Source organism: Cetorhinus maximus, chromosome 16 (genome assembly GCF_964194155.1).
Source record: "Cetorhinus maximus chromosome 16, sCetMax3.hap1.1, whole genome shotgun sequence".
Taxonomy (NCBI): Eukaryota; Metazoa; Chordata; class Chondrichthyes; order Lamniformes; family Cetorhinidae; genus Cetorhinus; species Cetorhinus maximus.
Genome location: NC_135894.1, coordinates 63,983,245 through 64,001,258, shown reverse-complemented (window position 1 = coordinate 64,001,258; position 18,014 = coordinate 63,983,245). Strand labels below are relative to the sequence as shown.

Below are 18,014 nucleotides of genomic sequence, written 5' to 3'. Positions count from 1 at the left end.
GGCCAATCAGAGGACTAGCAGATTTTCAGTCCCAGCAGCACCACTAGGAGTACTGGCCATTGCTGGAACGGCTGCAGGCCCGGGTCGAGAAGCAACTGTGGAGGCCTTGAAATGCAAATAACTGGAGTGGCCTCATCAGGGCCAGTCAGACAAGCCCCGGTGAGTTGGGCGTAGGGTTTGGTATGGAGAGCAGGGGTGAATCTTCCCGTGTTTGCCAGTGCCAGGGCCCTCCATTGGGCATAGGGTGCCCAAACTGGAGGGTTTCCCTCGAGGCAGACCAACTATTAAGTGGCCCTTAATTTGCCACTTAAGGGCCTCAGTTTGCTTCCAGGTGGGAAAACCGCCCTTGACATTCCCCACCCCCCAACCCACTGCTTTTGGAAGGAGGGGATGATGTGGCATTAAATACCACCCAATATTTCAGTTTTTCATGATTCTGTTAATATAGTAATATTTTAATTTGGAAAATCTCAATCTATGTTGTAAAGGCTACAGTGGGCCTACAGTTATGTTTACACTGCATCTATTTAAGTTTTCTTGTTGCCTGTATGTTCCAGCATTCTTTCAGGGATAAAGGCACTGAGATAGATAATGTGTTACATGAGGAATGTATTTCACTTTTTGTTTTTTGCTTCTGAGGGCTTTTTAAAAAAATATACTCTTCCATATATTTGGAAAATGTTTCAGTGTTTGAATTAATATGTTTTGCAATTTAGTGTTGTTTCTCCCCGCAGGAAACTATACTCTCAGAGAAAGTGACAACACCAGTGTGGATGCCAGTGAGATTTATAGCTCATAACGGTTAATTTCCATAAAGGCTGGTATTCTACTGGTGTTATCAAACTTTTGTACCGCTGTTGTGCGAAATCATTAGTCAAATTAACTTTGAGAATGTTTTGTTTAAAAATAAAATTACAAAATAAAATGTAGGCATCTCACGGCCTTAGCATTTGGATATTCCATTTACTTCAGCATGGAGGCCAAGGTTGACCATCAGATTAAGTTGCCACTCATTGCCAACCTGTCATTAGTGGTTTATTGTTTAAAGCTGCTGGATGAACTTTGTAAAAGTAGAGATATCGATCATAGGGTATTGGACAACTAATTGGTCTCAGTCGGAGAAAATATCAGCAATCATAGGCGAGTAACAACTGTAGCTTTGGGGACTTGTCCTCCAAACTGAGTTAAATACAGTAGCAGTTAAAAATAGCAGTTCAGTTCTTACCAGCGACTGGGGGAACGGGAGGAAGGATGGCAAGGCATTGGACAGAGAGCAGAAAAGATTCATGAGAATGGTTCCAGGGATGAAGATAGATAAATGGTTCAGTTATGAAGATAGATTGGAGAAGTTAGGACTGTTTTCCTTGGAGAAGAGAAGGCTGAGAGGAGATTTGACAGCGGTGTTCAAATTCATGAGGGGCCTGGATAGAGTAGATAGGAAGAAACTCTTCCCACTCGTGAAAGGATGGAGACGAAAGGGCACAGATTTAAAGTAATTGGCAAAAGAAGCAAAAGCTATATGAGAGAAACGTTTTTTACACAGCAAGTGACTAAGATCTGAATGCACTGCCTGAGAATGTGGTAGAGGCAGATTCAGTCGAAGAATTTAAAAGGGAATTGGACTGTTATTAGAAAATGTGCAGGGTTACGGAGAGAAGGCACTAAGTGAAATGTTCATTCAGAGAGCTGGTGCAGACACAATGGGCTGAATGACATCTTTCTGCACTGTAACAATTCTGTGATTCTGTGATTAATCAGATACATTATAAAGCAATCCTTCAGATTATGATCAAAAAATAAAATAGTATGACTCACTTGCCTCTGTTATACTACCAAACACAATGACTGTCTCCACACCTCCAGTTGTAACCATTTTTGATATATATAATTCAACATTTGCTTTCATGATCAGTGATATTTAATTTGTGTAGATGCTGGTAATCTGAAATTTAAAAGAAGAATATGCTAGAAATACTCAGCAGTTCAGGAAGCATCTATGGAAAGAGAGACACAGGAATCAATTTAGTGTACCTTTGTACACCCCAATATATTATAACATTATAACAAGTATATCTTTCCTTCGGTACACAGATCAAAATTCTATACTGTGTTCCAGGTGTGGCTCACCAAAGCCCTGGAAAATTGCAGCTAGAATTTTTAAATCTTGCACTCCAACCTCCTTGCAATAAAGGCTGACATATTATTTGCCTTCTGAATTGCTTGTTGTACCTGCATGTTAACTTTCTGTGTTTCATGTACAAAGACACCCAATCCCTTTGAACACCAAGGCCTGAATTTTGCACTCGACGGGTGCACAGGATCGGCGGGCCTGGAAGCAGGTGCAAAATGCGGTTCTGCTTGCAATCGGCCCCCGATCACGACTTTATGTAAGGTTAGATGGGCCATGAGAAACCACTGACAATTGGGGCATTAATGGACTTAATTGCTCACTTAATTGTCGGTGGGCGCTCTTCCGACTTTTGCGCGTGCCTGCCGAACGAAATATCACACGAGTGCATCATGAAATTAGGACGCTTGCCCGATATCATCTCGCGCAATTTCAGGCCCATTTGGGTCAGGCGCACACCCACCCATGGGGTGTAAAATTCTGGCCCAATGTTTATTAAGTTTCTCACCATTTAAAATAATTTAAAAAAATTTTTCTACCAGGTTAATAAATTAATGTTTCTCCACATTATACAGCACCTGCTACATTCTTGCCCACTGACTTAACCTGTCTCTATCTATTTGCTGATTTTTGAAGAAATTTTAACTCACTCGTCACCCATTCACTTACACGGAATTAAAATTAAGTCCTTTTGTGTCCTCGTCATTGCTGGCTTTCCCACCAAGCTTTGTATCATTAACCAACTTAGATATATTACATTTGGCCCCTTCATCTAAGTCATTGATATAGATTGTAAATAACTGAGGCCTCAGCACTGATCCTTACATTATCCTACTAGTTATAGCTGTCAACCTGAAAATGACCTGTTTATCCCCACTCTTCATTTCCCATACTTTAATCAATCCTCTATCTATGATAATACATTATCACCAATCCCATGGTCCCTTACGTTGTGTGACAGCCTTTTATGAGGCACATGATCAAATGATAATCTGAGAACAGCTTCATCTTAAAGTGTATTTTAATAAAGTAAATGCCAGCATAGGTTTATAAAGAACTCCACAATGACAACAGATTACTCCCATCTTGGGCAACATCTTGAGTAAATACTATGTTTTGAATTTTTGAGCATTGAAATTATAATATATTTATCTGAATAACTGCATGAGAAAGAGGTTGCCTGAATATAGGGGTAGAGGGAGAATGAGGTTTGGGCCATAAGATGTAGGAGCAGAAGTAGGCCATTCAGCCCATCGAGCCTGCTCCACCATTCAATGAGATCATGGCTCATCTGATAATCCTCAACTCCACTTTCCTGCCTTTTCCCCATAACCTTTGATTCCCTTACTGATTAAAAACCTGTCTATCTCAGCTTTGAATATGCTTAACGACCCAACCTCCACAACCCTCTGCGATAAAGAATTCCATAGATTCACTACCGTCTAAGAGAAGAAATTCTTCCTCATCCCTGTCTCAAATGGGTGCCCCCTTACTCTGAGATTATGCCCTCTGGTCCTAGACTCTCTCACAAAGGGAAACAACCTCTCAGCATCTACTCTGTCAAGCTCCCTAAGAATCTTATATGTTCCAATAAGGTCACCTCTCATTCTTCTACGCTCCAATAAGTACAGGCCCAACCTACTCAAAACCTCTCCTCATAGGAAAATCCCTCCATCCCCGGGATCAATCTAGTGAACCTTCTCTGTTCTGCCTCCAATGCCAGTATATCTTTCCTTAGATAAGGGGACCAAAACTGTTCACAGTATTCTGGGTGTGGTCTAACTAGTGCCTTGTATAGTTTTAGCAGGAATTTCCTATTTTTATACTCCATTCCCTTTGAAACAAAGGCCAACATTCCATTTGCCTTCCCTATTACCTGCTGAACTTGTATGTTAGCCTTTTGTAACTCATGCATGAGGACCCCCAAATCCCTCTCCGCTGCAGCTTTCTGCATTCTTTCTACATTTCATTAATATTCAGCTCCTCTATTCTTCCTGCCAAAGTGCATAACCTCACATTTTCCCACATTATATTCCATCTGCTAAGTTTTTGCCCACTCACTTAACCTGTCTATATCCCTCTGTAGACTCTTTGTGCCATCCTCACTGCTCCCTTCCCACCAATTTTTGTGTCATCTGCAAACTTGGCGATAGTACGTTCATTTCCCTCATCCAAGTTATTAATATATATTGTAAATAATTGTGGCCCCAGCACTGATCCCTGTGGCACTCCACTAGTTACAGGTGGTCATCCTGAAAATGCCCCCTCCCCCTCCATCCCAACTCTCGGGCCTGAATGTTTCAGTCAGCGTGCGGGCTCGGCGGGAGCGATCGGGGGTGGTCGCGGAGCCAACCGCTGCCCACGATCGGCTCCAATTAAGGCCCGCCCAGCATAAGACGCGAGCGGTAGCGCTCAGTGCTACCTGTGTAGGTGGGGGGGGAGGAGGGAAAGTCAGAGCCAGTGCTCTTTTGCACATGCGCGCGAAAGAATGCTTCAACCTCCCTGAGGCAGGGAGCTGCCTCAGGGAGTTTGAATCACTATCGAAATAATTAAATAAATGGGAAAAAAAATTATTTAAAAATGTCCCCTCGTGTGACTGTGCCACATGAGATGGGACATGCTTTTGTATTTCACAAAACTTTTTTATTTGATTCATAAAAGCTTTAGGAAACCTCATCCCGCTCGTGGATGAGGTTTCCTAAAAAATGTAAAGGAGGCTTGGCCTTTTCGCCTGCCCGCCAACTTTAAGGCTGGACAGGCAGTGTTAACAATGACACTAATTAATTCATTAATGGCCTTAATAGGCCTATCGGTTTTCGGCGGGCACGCAGCCGACTCCAGTGCGTGCCCACCAAACAAAACATCACGAGACAGCGGGATGACGTTGGGACGCGTGCCTGACGTCATCGCCCATCATTTTACGTGCCGGTGTGTCGGGCCCCCCCCTCCCTGCACGCTGACTGAAAAATTCAGGCCTCTGTCTTCTATTAGTTAGCCAACCTTCTCTTCATGCTAAGATACTACCCCCAATACCATGGGCTCATCTTATTAAGTAGCCTTATGTGCAGTACCTTATTGAACGCCTTTTGAAAAATCCAAATATATTACATCTACTGGTTCCCCTTTATCTATCCTGCTTGTTACCTCCTCAAAGAATTCTAGTAAATTTGTCAAGCATGATTTCCCTTTCATGAAGCCATGCTGACTTTGCTTGATTATATTATGTGCTCCTAAATGCTCCGCTATTACATCCTTTATAATAGACTCTAACATTTACTCGATGACGGATGTTAAGCTAACTGGCCAAAGTTACCTGTTTTTTGTCTCCGTCCCTTTCTGAACAAGGGCATTACATTGGCAATTTTCCAATCCTCTGGGACTTTTCCAGAATCCTAGGATTCTTGGACTATTACCACCAGTGCATCCAATATCTCTGTAGCTACTTCCTTTAATATCCTAGGATGCAACCCATCGGGTCCAAGGGACCTATCGGCCTCTTGCCACATTTGTTTCCTTAGTACTTTTTCTCTAGTGATAGTTATTGTATTTATTCCCTCCCTGCCCCCCTTTGCCACTTGATTATTTCGTATTTTTGGAATTCTATTAGTATCTTCTACCGTGAAGACTGATGCCAAGTATTTATTCAACTCCTCTGCCATTTCCAGGTTCCCCATTATTATTTCCCCAGCCTCATTCTCTAAGGGGCCTATGTTCACTATGGCCTCTCTCTTTTTATATACTTAAAGAAGCTCTTACTGTACATTTTTATATTGCTTGCTAGTTTACCCACAAAGTTTATTTTCAGGGAGGTCGCTGACACTTTTAAAAATGTTAAAAAAAGAAAACAAAAATCCTTAACATGTCCCCCTCATGTGACAATGTCACTTGAGATGGGACATGTTCATAAATTACACTAAAACTTTATTAAACTTTTTAGATCCCTACATGAAATCTCGTCCCGCCGGTGGATGAGGTTTCATTTTTTTTCTATTCCCCGCCGGGGCTCCTGGCCTGTCCACCAGCCTTAAGGCTGGACGGGCAGGTCCCTTAATTGTTTCAATGATCCTGTCAATGGCCACAATTGGCCATTGACAGGTTAGCGGGCCGAGAGCTGATTTTGGTTCCCCCCCCAGCCTTCCTGAAAATTTAAATGGAGCGTGGTGACGTCGGGGGGAACCGTGCCCCCTGCTTGCCGACAGCAAAATTCAGCCCCCGACATCACCCGGCCTCATTTAAATTTTCAGGTCGGTGGGGGCGCAGCCCAGTCAGCTTTGCGCCCGCCGACCTGTCAACGGCCAATTGACGCCATTTAAAAACTAATTGAACTAGCTAATGGACCTGCTCATCCAACCTTAAGGTTGGCGGGCAGGCCAGGAGCCCTGCGGGCTTCAGAAAAAGCATGAAACATCATCCACGGACGGGATGAGGTTTCATGTAGGTTTTTAAAAATTTAATAAAAGTTTGAATGAAAGTGATGGACATGTCCCAACACATGTGACAGTCAGGGAAATTTTAATTTTGTGCGTTGACCATTTTTAAATTTGGCGCCGATCTCCCTGAGGCAGCACTTAGCCTCAGGGAGATGAGTGCGCTCTTTTGCACGCATGCGCGAAAGAGCACACTCCCGGCTGAGGGACTCCCCCCGCCCGCACAGGGAGCGCATAGAGCTTCCTGGCAAACATCATGATGGGCAGGCCTTAATTGGCCCGCCCACGTAAAATGGCGGTGCACCCCCAATTGGGGGTGCCGATCGGAGGCGCACCTGCACGCACCCGCTCCTGCACTTCCCCCCCAACGGGGGGAGAATTCTTCCCATGAACTATTCTCTTAAATGTCTGCCATTATTCATCAGCCGTCTTTTCTGCTAAACTCCTTTCCCAGTCCAGTCAACTCTGCCCTCATTCATTTGTAATTACCCTTATTTAAGTTTAGCACAGTTGTTTCCAGCCCAAGTTTCTCACTCTCACACTGAATGCTAAATTCTGGTCACTGCTTTCTAGGGGATCTTTTATACTGAGATCATTTATTAAACCTGCCTCATTACACATTACCAGATCCAAAATAGTTTGATCCCTGGTTGGATCCACAACATATTGTTCTAGGAAAATGTCCCGAATACACTATGATTTCTTGCTCATGGCTACTTCTGTCAATTTGATTTTCCCAATCTACATGAAGATTAAAGGCACCCTTGATTAATGTACTGCCTTTTTTACATGCCCTCATTATCTCCTGCCCTACAGTATAGCTATAGTTAGGGGGCCTTTGGACTACTCTCACCAGTGTCTTCTTCCCCTTGTTATTTCTTACCTCCACCCATATGGATTCTACATCTTCCGACCCAAAATCATTTCTTGCTATCATATTTATTCCATCTCGTACTAACAAAGCTACCCTGCCACCCTTTCCTTCCTGCCTGCCCTTTCAAAAAGTCACATACCTCTGAATATTTTGTTCCCAGCTTTGATCTCCTTGTAACCATGTCTCTGTAATGGCTCTAAGATCATACCTGTTAACCTCTATTTGTGCCATTAATCCATTTATTTTGTTCCGAATACTATTTGCATTTAAGTGAAGAGCCATTAATTTTGCCTTTTTATCAATTTTTCCCCCTTTGATCCTATTTACTGCTTTTTTTAATGTTTGTACACTCTGTCCCATCCTATCAAACTCTGGGTATCATTACCTAAATAGCTTCCCTGCAATGGTGCCATATCCTTTTGCTCTGTAAGCCTATGTATCCCCTCTCCAGAACCCTCCCCCCTCTATTTAGTTTAAAGCCCTCTCTACAGCCCTAGTTATTCGATCTGCCAGGACACTGGTCTCAGCATGGATCAAGTGAAGCCCAACCCACCAGAACTGCTCCCTTCTACCCCAGTACTGGTGCCAGTGCCCCATGAACCAAAACTCATTCCCCCCACATCAATCGTTGAGCCATGCATTTAACTCCTTAACTTTATTTATCCTATGCCAGTTTGCCTGTGGCTCTGGTAGTAATGCCAAGATCATTACCTTGGAGGTTCTGCTTTTTAATTTAGCTCCTAACTGTTCAAACTCTTTCAACAGAACCTTCTTTCTAGTCCTATCAATGTCATTGGTACCAATATGGACAACGACAACTGAATCCCTCCCCTCTCACTCCAAGTTCCTCTCCAGCCCTGATGTGATGTCCTTAACCCTGGCATCGAGGGGGCAACACAGCCTTCAGGACTCACGCTCATGACTGCGGAGAACAGTATCTACCCCCCTAATTATACTGTCTCCTACCACTATTACGTTCCTATTTCCTCCCCCCACTTGAATGACTCCCTGTACCATGGAGCTGTGATCAGTTCGCTCATCCTCCCTGCAGTCCCTGCTCTCGTCCACACAGCCTGCAAGAACCTCGTAACTGTTGGACAATTGCAGGGGCCGAGGCTCCTCAAACACTACTCCCTGGGTCCCCATACCTGCCTCACCTGCAGTCACACCCTCCTGTCCCTGATCAAACCTGAATTACCTGATCTGAGGGGTGTAACCACTTCCTGGAGCAAAGTGTCCAGGTAACTTTCCCCCTCCCTGATGTGGCGCCATATCTGCAGCTCGGACTCCAGATCCTCAACTCGGATCTGAAGTTCCTTGCTCTTTAATTCTTTCAGTGGTCTTGCTCAAGCTAGTTTTTGAGACATGAAAACATTCATGCTGCTGCAGCTTAATCTTTTGGAATATATTGGTGAGGATCTGTGATGCCAAGTTTATTTCTATGTATACACTTCAAAATAATGTCATAGTTTTTATTTCACAGGGACATGTTTTGTGTTGAGTATGTAGATGATATTACCAGTGTACAAGCATTATTAAAATGCTTAGTTTGCAATTTCTCAGTGCTAACATTGCTAATCTAGAATGGCCAATCAGATATGAAGTAGAAATCAGCCATTCTCTGACATTGTCTTATCTTGGGGTCACTAAGCAATGAGAGCCATTCTATTATCTCTCTACATGCGAAGCATTTCTGACTATGCTAATTGTTTTTTATACTATGTCTCATAATTTGTGTTAATGTTTCTGTGTTCCAAGTGTCATTTAGAGTAATCCATTGTGACGCTAATGAGGTATTTTTTGCTTTCCGTTTTGTTGTAGTTTTTTTATCCCTTTTTATTTTTGCTGTTGGGTTCTAGGTAGGATGGCAGTTGAAAAACTTGGTAAATGCACTTCGAGAAGATCCCAGTGGGGTCATCTTAACCTTAAAGAAACGGCCTCAGAGCATGCTCACCTCTGCACCTGCTTTGCTTAAGAACATGAGATGGAAACCTCTTGCACTGCAGGTAAACTAAACTTCATTTTGCATGCAGCAGAATCCCTTTATTCAGGCAACTGTATTCACCAAGTTACAAGTGATTGCAATGTTTTTCTTCTTTAAAACTACTATGCTAAAATGTTCATAGTGAACATATATTGTTTCCTGTTTTGGGGATGTATTTAAATTACTGTAGAAATCAGAATCTTCATTTGTTGATTGTTAGATGTAGCCAGCTTTAGCAATGTTAACCTGCTTACTGCCCAATACTATCTCTGCGGAAACTCTCAGGTCAATTCTTGTTCCACTTCTTCTGAGGGGATATATAAATGTTGCCCTTGTCAAGGTAAAATAAGAATATCAGGATCTGTCATGTTTTCTAAAATACAATCTTTGCTAATTTTTCAAACTGCAGAATATTGTTGTTTTAACAAGTGCGGCCATCTTTGAATCATCCAATACAAGGCCTCTGAAGTATAAGCAAAGGGGCCCTTTGCTTATGACCAGGAGTTGTCTCCTCTAATATCTGCCGTGCCTATGCACCTTAAATTCCCTCTGTATCTATCTGGCTGTGGCTCAAGGCCCAAGCCATTACTTCTGTATCCCCCATTTTAAAAAAATGCAAGTTGTTGGCCAAGAGCTGGGTGAACATTTGTGAGTTTCAGCAGGAAATGTCAATGCAACAAAAGTGGTGACTGAAATTAGATTTGTTAGTTATCCACCCAAGAATGATCTCCAAGGGGCTTGGCAGTTTTGATTTCCTGTTGCCTTACATCTATTTGTAAATTTCCTCTGTATACCCTGATAAGGATAACCAAAAGCAAAACTATAATTGAAGGAAAAGGTGGTGCTAGAGCCTGGATCTTATGGACTTTGCTAATGCCCGGGAAACAAAAATATCATTTTAAAAGTATATCTTATACTGAAAGAAAAACTTCTGAAGTTGCTTAGTAATGGAGGTCCATCCTTTAATGTATCTATATCGCTGCAACTTCAAGGAGGCATTCCAGGGCAGTTATAATTCTTTCTATTACTTTGTCAACTCAGACTAACTGCTTCTCCCAACCTCAGGTAACAGACATTGTGAAGGGAGGCCACTGCTCCGTGTCTCTGCTCCACAAAATCTTCTCAAGATGCAAGAATTCCATAAACAGATATCACAAATCCAAACTGTAATTGAGGGGGAAAACTGTAGTCCATAGTGGAACCTCCAAGTACCTTTATGAAATGTAATGTTAAGGGAAAGAGCAACATTAGAGGAGTTCAGCGATTGATCCAGGCAGCGTCCTTTTTTTGATGAAGAACGCAAATGGATCTGCCCTCTTGATGGCAACTAAAGGCATGTGTGGAGTCCACCTGCTAACGCAAAGTGATGTCAGTGTAATTGCTCAGGGAACAGAGCAATGACTTTGCTTTTAAACAAATAGATTGAATTACTTGCTGTATTCTGTTTTGGGGAGAAAACACAAACCTGCAATACTGACATCACTGCTGAGCAGCAGCTGGACTTTACAGTAAGTACCTTGCTGACATTAACAAAGACTGCTAGCTAGTCTGTGGAAAGTTTGCAATTGAATGCTCATTTCTCTTGAAATAAATATACTAATAAAAGTATAACTCCCCAGAATACCTTAAAGCATGACTGCATTACATTGAGCAATATCCATGAATTTTCCTTGTTTTTTAAGCAAAGCGGCAGTTTTACACCTAGAGACACTTAGGATCAACCAACTGATCATGTGTCAACCAAATATATGCTTTCTTTGTTTTGTGTGCTTGTTCAGTAAATACTTCCTGCGGAGGAATTTAAGATTTTTGTCTTTCCACCAAAATAAGGCAAATTTGCTTGAAGAGTAAACATAATTTGTAGGTGTTTATTTCTAACCACCCAGCAGAAACTGGCAATTGAAATGGCAACTCTAGTTGGATGTATACTTGGAAGTTTCATCACATGACCTCCTGCCTCCAACTGTACCATCCCAGGTTATTTTCCCACTCTCAACTCATTGGATTTCCTCCTTGTGCAGTATTAAACTGCTCTTCTGAGTGGTTGTTAAAGGTGATCTGCCTGAAATTGGCCCGAGTCCTTCCTTAAACATGCTGGGGTAGAGTTTCCACTTTAGTCACAATCAGCAATCCTGGCACAAATTGCACTCAAAATGGTGCCAATTTTTGATTTTTTTTTTGCTAAGGTTCCCGCTCAAACTCATTTTCATATCATTGAATGTAAATCTGTCATAAACCAGTGCAATCGGCTAGGGTTTTAGTACATAATTTTTGTTTTAGTAATTTGTATTAAGAAATATTCCTTGATGCATTTCAAAGGGGTAACTGGGTGCAGTTTTATTAATAGAGCTGAAAATAGATTTATCACAAAAAAATAAGCATTTTAACCAGAGTCTCTCACCTGATTTTAAGTAACTGAAAATGACTTTTAAAAAAATGTACAGAACCATTTATTAGTTTCATTGGTGAACAGTTGTCACTTTCTTAGTAAATTGCTTTTAATGCTTAAAAGCTTTTAAAAGGGGTCCATTAGTTCCCTTGTACCTAAAAAAAAAAAATTTTTAAAGCTTCATTAAAGACCTGCAAACAGGCACAATTAGTGGAAACTCATGATAGTGATTAAATTCATCCGGGGATGTGGTCAGTTTTCTGTTCATTCCAAGGAGAACCAGAAGTGTTCCTCTTGGAAGTCATGAGAGAAGTTTAGGCCTTTCTCTGGGGAAGGGTCAGGGGTGTTACAATCCTAGAACAGATTCCCCACATGTACCTACAAGCCTGCCATCGGCCGCAAAATGGTGCTGAGGCTAGCAGTGCATCCTGGATGCTTTCCACAGGGATGGGAAGTAGATTGGCAGCATGGTCATGATGCCCAGCAGTTAAAATAGGCATGTTCTCATGCGGCCACAGGCAGGTGGTAAACTAACGATTCTCCACCAGAAACTCTCAGGGAATTGAAATCGACCCCAATATTTGCAGTTAATTTTTTTTTGCACAGGAAAAAGACTTGATTTAAGTAGGGTCTTTCATGACCGCAAAGAGATTTACAGCCAATGAAGTACTTTTGCAATGTAGTTACTGCAGTTATGTGGGAAACATGGCAGCCAATATACGAACAGTAAGCTCCCACAAACTACAATGTGGTAATGGCCAGAGAATCTGCATTTTTCTACGTCCATGGGGCTTAAATATTGGCCAGGACACCAGGAATAACTAGGAATAGGAAATATTTCAGTTTTGGATATCAATTTCTATTAAATAAATATTTAATAAAGAAAAGAGGTAGCAAAATGGTTATTCATTTAGCAAGAATTGACTGCAGTAATAATGTGTGTGGGGGTGGACGTATAATTAGCTAGGGGATTATCGGGCTCAAGGGCTTCATTTAAAGAGGTACTTTTGTTTCAGAAATTGCCTAAACCCACTCAAACTGTTTCATTTGGTTGAAAGGTTTGCAGTAGCAGCATGTCTTTGCCACTGCAAGCTAACGAATTGAAAACAGGAACGAACTACCTAAATAAAAATGTGCATTTCTCCAGTACGGTACCAATTAAACCAAGCTCTGTTTGGTTCTTAGTTCTGTTTAATCACAATGCATTATTTGCTTTTTTTTTCTTAAACAATGATTTGTTACCCTTTAATTTCTTTTTGAGGCTGTTTCTGACAACGAAAATCCTGTGTATATATTAGAAAATTCAGTTCAGAGTTGTAGCTCTGGATTTTGACTGTACTGGGAAGGAATTGTTTCCAAAATACTTAAATGTGAATGTCATTTCAGTTGAAAGGAAAGTTAATTGTTGTGAGGAAATGCTATTAATTTTAACTAATAGCTCACTTGTCTTAATACAGTGACAATAAATACATATATATATATTCCAAGGGGAATGCACTTGGCTGAAATCATCTCAGCACAGCTATTTTGCTGCTCCTCTTCTGTGGTGAGACTACTGCAGAACAGCACGGTTTTTAAATCACATGTTCCAGGTCTTGGACAATTTATGAGAAATCTCAAGGGCGATCTACTACTGACCAATATTTTTCATAAATTAGATTAATATTTTTAAACTGAAATTCAAATTAAAAGGTACGATAGATTTGCTTTAAAACCATCTAAGCAGCAAGGAAAAAATAATGTTGCAAAAAGTTGTTAAAATTATCTTTCATTAAATATGCAGCTTAAATAAATCATTAAATTGACAACTTGAATTTGTAATACCAAATGACTTCAAAATAATTCACTGTATTGTTAAACCTCTGCAATATAGGTGAAGAACACTGGCTGCTGATAGTAGGTTACCTCCTGCAGAGTTCTACATTGCAATAGCAGTGTTTTTATAAAGAGTTCTGTGCCAGAGACACACTTCACATCAGACCTCAGAGTCCCTAGCCCAATTTCAGGAGTTAACATTCATGGTAAAATATAGCTTTGGCACCAGTTTAGGAAATGTTTATATAGCCTGGAGAAAGAAGTATGAAGGCAAGTGTCTTGTCATGTGTCCCATGCACCTGAAGTGCATCTGTACAGAATAATCTACTCCAGCCTCTGCAAAGATCAATTCTTTGCCAAATTGTCATAAATAGTAAAAGTCCTTGGATAATACACCCCTCTCCTGCCCCAACCCGCCCTGCACTGCAGAATTTCACCATGGCCTGGATTTAAGGCAGTTAAGCAAGCATTGAAATTAGATGGTGAAGTACTTGACATTAAATCTTTTCCAAGCGTTTTTATGTGCATTTGAACAATGAAGAGGCTATTGATATCAAATGGTAGGAGAAAGGAAACGTAAAATTTTAGCTCTGTAGAATGCCTCAGTTCTTTATATAGCCACTGTTACAAAAAACGAAAGCTTTGCATATCTCAGCCACACATGACAATTATGTTTTAAACGTAATATAATTATGTTGTCTGTTTGGTAAGCATAATTTGGTAAGCATAATTCGGAGCAAGTATAATACACCTACATTTTAGCAGCATTGATGGTTTGTTGTCCAGAAAGAAAGCTTTGTAAACTTACTATTTGCAAGGTCATAGCTTTGAGCCCTGCTAAGGAACCTACTCGCGTTGATAGTAACACCAGGCTTAGTGGTTTCATTTCTTTTATTTTCCTCCCTCTCCTCACTGTGTCCACTTGGGAAAATCTTTCCACAGTGCACCAGCTCCTGGATGTCTGCCGATATTACTCATTAGTGTGTTCAGCAATGTCAAGTTTTTGGTCCTTTGGTATTTGATCTTTCCCTGCAGGGAGGTGCTTTCTCTCTGCTTCTGAACCAAACTACATTAAAGATTATTAACTAAATGTGAGGAATTGTGAATATAAATACCCACCCTACCTCATGCATGTTACTAAAGAACAAACATCAATTTTAAAGCAATATAGTTGGGAGATGTTTGCTGTTCTGGATGGACTAATGACCACTATATGTTCCCATTCTTGTCTGATTCAAAACAAGTAGAAGTACCTTAAATCCTCCAAGTCAGAGTTGATTCATTTTAATCTTTATATTGTTAGTAATATGGCTTTGGGATTGGATGGCATAGTGTAGTTAGCACAGAGCTTTAAACTTCCAGAACCGGAGTTCAAATCCAGTCCCAAATGAAATCATAAAGGTCCTTTTTCTATCAGCTCCATTTATCATATGTGTAATGAGATTTGGCAGTACTCAGCTCATTTTCTGTTCTAATAGACATAGGTCATTGCACAGAAATTGTTCCATATTGAATGTACAATGGCACTAAATCAGAAATCTCACTCAAAGAGCCTGCAGGGATGGTTATTGTGGAAAATGGAAAGATTGACACTGAAATATGGGTCATGTAGTGGAAATCATGTTGCTATTCTATAAAATTAATTCCTCAAGGCTTGGACAACCAGCTTCTTTCCCCATAGTGTTAATTGACTTGAATAATTTGATAGTTCCTTTCCCCTGACAAGGATTGTTGATCAAATTGACTTAAAAAAATTCAGTAGGGAAGAAAGATTTTGATCGATCTTTCGACATTCAGCTGAAGATGCCGGAGCAATGATTAAGACTGCCCTGATAGTTCAGATTTTGTAATAAGTGACCTCTTCATCAAAATATAATGGACCGTAACATCCGACTAGTGTCGGAAAGTGCTGACCCACAGAAATTAGAAGAAATAAATACCTGCTTACCTGGTCTTGAAAATTACGTTGACATTTCCGTTCACTGGAGCTGCTTGGGGCCTGCATCAAACGACTCCTCGCAGGCCCCAGTGAAGTGCAGCGTCAGCAGATTCAAGGAGGCCATGCCCCTTTTTTTACAGCACTTGCCATAAAGCAGGTCGGTTTAAAGGGCGAGGGAAATTGACAGGCCAGGGGAAGGTAAGTGTCAAAGGTAAGTGCATAGGATTTGATGAGGAGGTGGGAGTGTCCGGGGTGGGTCAGAGGTCCGAGGGCTGGTGTCAGGTTGGGGTGGCGGGTGGCGGAGTTCGGCGGGGGTGGGGGGGGTGGTGGGGTTGGTGCGTCTTGGAGGTCGGGTGGGGGGTTGTCGGGAGTCTGAGGGCAGGTGTGTGGGTGTCGGAGTCGGAGGGGTGTGGGGTGGGGGGGTCGGGTTGTCGGGGGTGTACGGGGAGACACGTGGGTTCAGTCTGGGTCTTTACAATAGTTACTCCGAAGCTAAAAGGGTTTTAATTCTTCTAACCTTTTCTGGGTAACTATTGCTATAACCCTGGCGGAACCAACCAAAATTTGCAATTTAAACCTCATTTCCAGATGGTTCCCAGTGCAGCGCAATTGTCCAGAGAAAGTGTGCACTTCTGGACAATTGCCGTGCAAACCCTTACCTGGGAACTTCCCAGAGGGATTCCCCAGTGCATCTTTGGTGTATTCCCCAAATCTGACACTGTGGGGCATGGAAGTAATGGGCCAATGTGATGGATAGTCTGCCTCCTCAAGTTTCTTTTGATACATCATCTGACTGGCTGGGAGAATCATTGAGAAAGTTATAAATTATGAAAACGATTGGCCAGAATTTTGACCTTGATGGGTGGGCGGGCAGCCGAACTCTGCCGCCGATACGGGGCCCGCCACCATTTTATATGGGGGGGTAGGGATTCCCCATCTGTCAAAGTGCACTCGTACGAAAGAGCGCACTGCTCCCTGAGACTAAGTGCTGTCTCAGGGAGAGCGCTGAATGTTTAAAAAACTTTAAAAATAAAGAAAAACATTATTAACATGCCCCCTTCATGTGACACTGTCGCACGAGATGGGACATGTTAATAAATATGAGTGAAACTTTAATAAACTTGTTAAAAACTGAGATAAAACCTCATCCCGCCAGTGGATGAGGTTTTATCTTTCTTCAGAAGGCCGCTGGGGCTTCTGGCCTGTCCGCCAGCCTTAAGGTTGGACGGGCAGGTCTTTCAGTGAGCTTAATGATCCTGTCAATGGCCTCAATTGGCCATTGACAGGTCGGTGGGCGGACAGCTGATTTTGCTGCCCGCCCGCCTTCCTAAAAGTTTAAATGGACCGGGATGACATTGGGGGTTCCTCCTGACCTCATCCCGCGTCATTTTCCCGTCGGCAAGTGGGCCCCGCCCCCAAATCGCCGACAGGAAAATCCTGCCCTAAGTCCGGATGTCTGTAAAGTGCCTAATCAGAAGATGAGGTATTGTTCCTCCAGTTTGCGTTGGGCTTCACTAGAACATTGCAGCAGGCCAAGGACGGATATGTAGGCATGAGAGCAGGGTGGAGTGTTGAAATGGCAAGCGACAGGAAGATCTGGGTCATGCTTCCGGACAGACCGAAAGTGTTCCGCAAAGCAGTCATCCAGTCTGCGTTTGGTCTCTCCAATGTAGAGGAGACTGCATGTGGATGTGTGATGGGTCTCTGAGTGTTTGAGTTGGGAGTGATGAAAAGAGTGACTTACCCTGGCAGAACAGAGGAGATTATTCATCCTTTTGTGGCACTGGGTGGTTGTCCTCCTCTGCAGAGCATTCGCACTGATCACCGCTGCCACCGCCACCCAAGCTGGGCTGGTGATATTTCTACCCATCCTGCAGCCAGAGCGAAGGTAGAGCATATCCTGGCGGGCCTCCAGCAGTCGCTCGAGGGACCCGTCATTGCAGCGAGGGGCTGCAGACTTTTTGCCTTTGCTGGCCATGTCTCCCAAGCAGTGGTTGTGAGCGCTTTGCAGGTGGCTGTCTTTTAAAGATGGCGGCTGGCCTAATGCAACAGCGGGGTGATGACAGCCCGCCCACCATGCAAATGGCGTGTTTCGCGGCAGTGAATATATAATGAAGTGGGCTCGGTAAGATACGGCATGAAAACCCGCCATTTTCATCAGTGGGTAGCACTCCCATTTTACCCGGCCACTACCGCACTTAGCACAATTCTGGGAAGATTCTGCCCCTTGTCGCTCTCACTTGCTATGATAGGCTATCCTCTTTTAGTAAAATTAAAGCTGTACATATTTGGATGAAGGAAGAAAGATCTTGCATTTATATAGCACCTTTCACAGATACAGGATGCTCAAAAGTGATTTGTGCTGAAGTGTCGAGATTGTTGTAATCTTTACACAGAATAGCTCAGCCCTTGTGTAATGTAAGATCTCTTGCTGAAATTATGAGAAGAAAACCTTGCA

At 42.3% G+C, this 18,014-nt stretch overlaps 1 protein-coding gene across 1 annotated transcript in view; it reads left to right on the top strand.

Annotated features, from left to right (window-relative positions):
* The window catches only part of cnksr2a (connector enhancer of kinase suppressor of Ras 2a), a 579,431-nt gene that overhangs the window by 358,484 nt on the left and 202,933 nt on the right, over positions 1–18,014 (top strand). Inside the window, exon 9 of the mRNA XM_078559925.1 lies at positions 9,289–9,435. Within this exon, the coding sequence (XP_078416051.1) occupies positions 9,289–9,435 (147 nt within the window). The remainder of the gene's footprint in view (positions 1–9,288; positions 9,436–18,014) is intronic.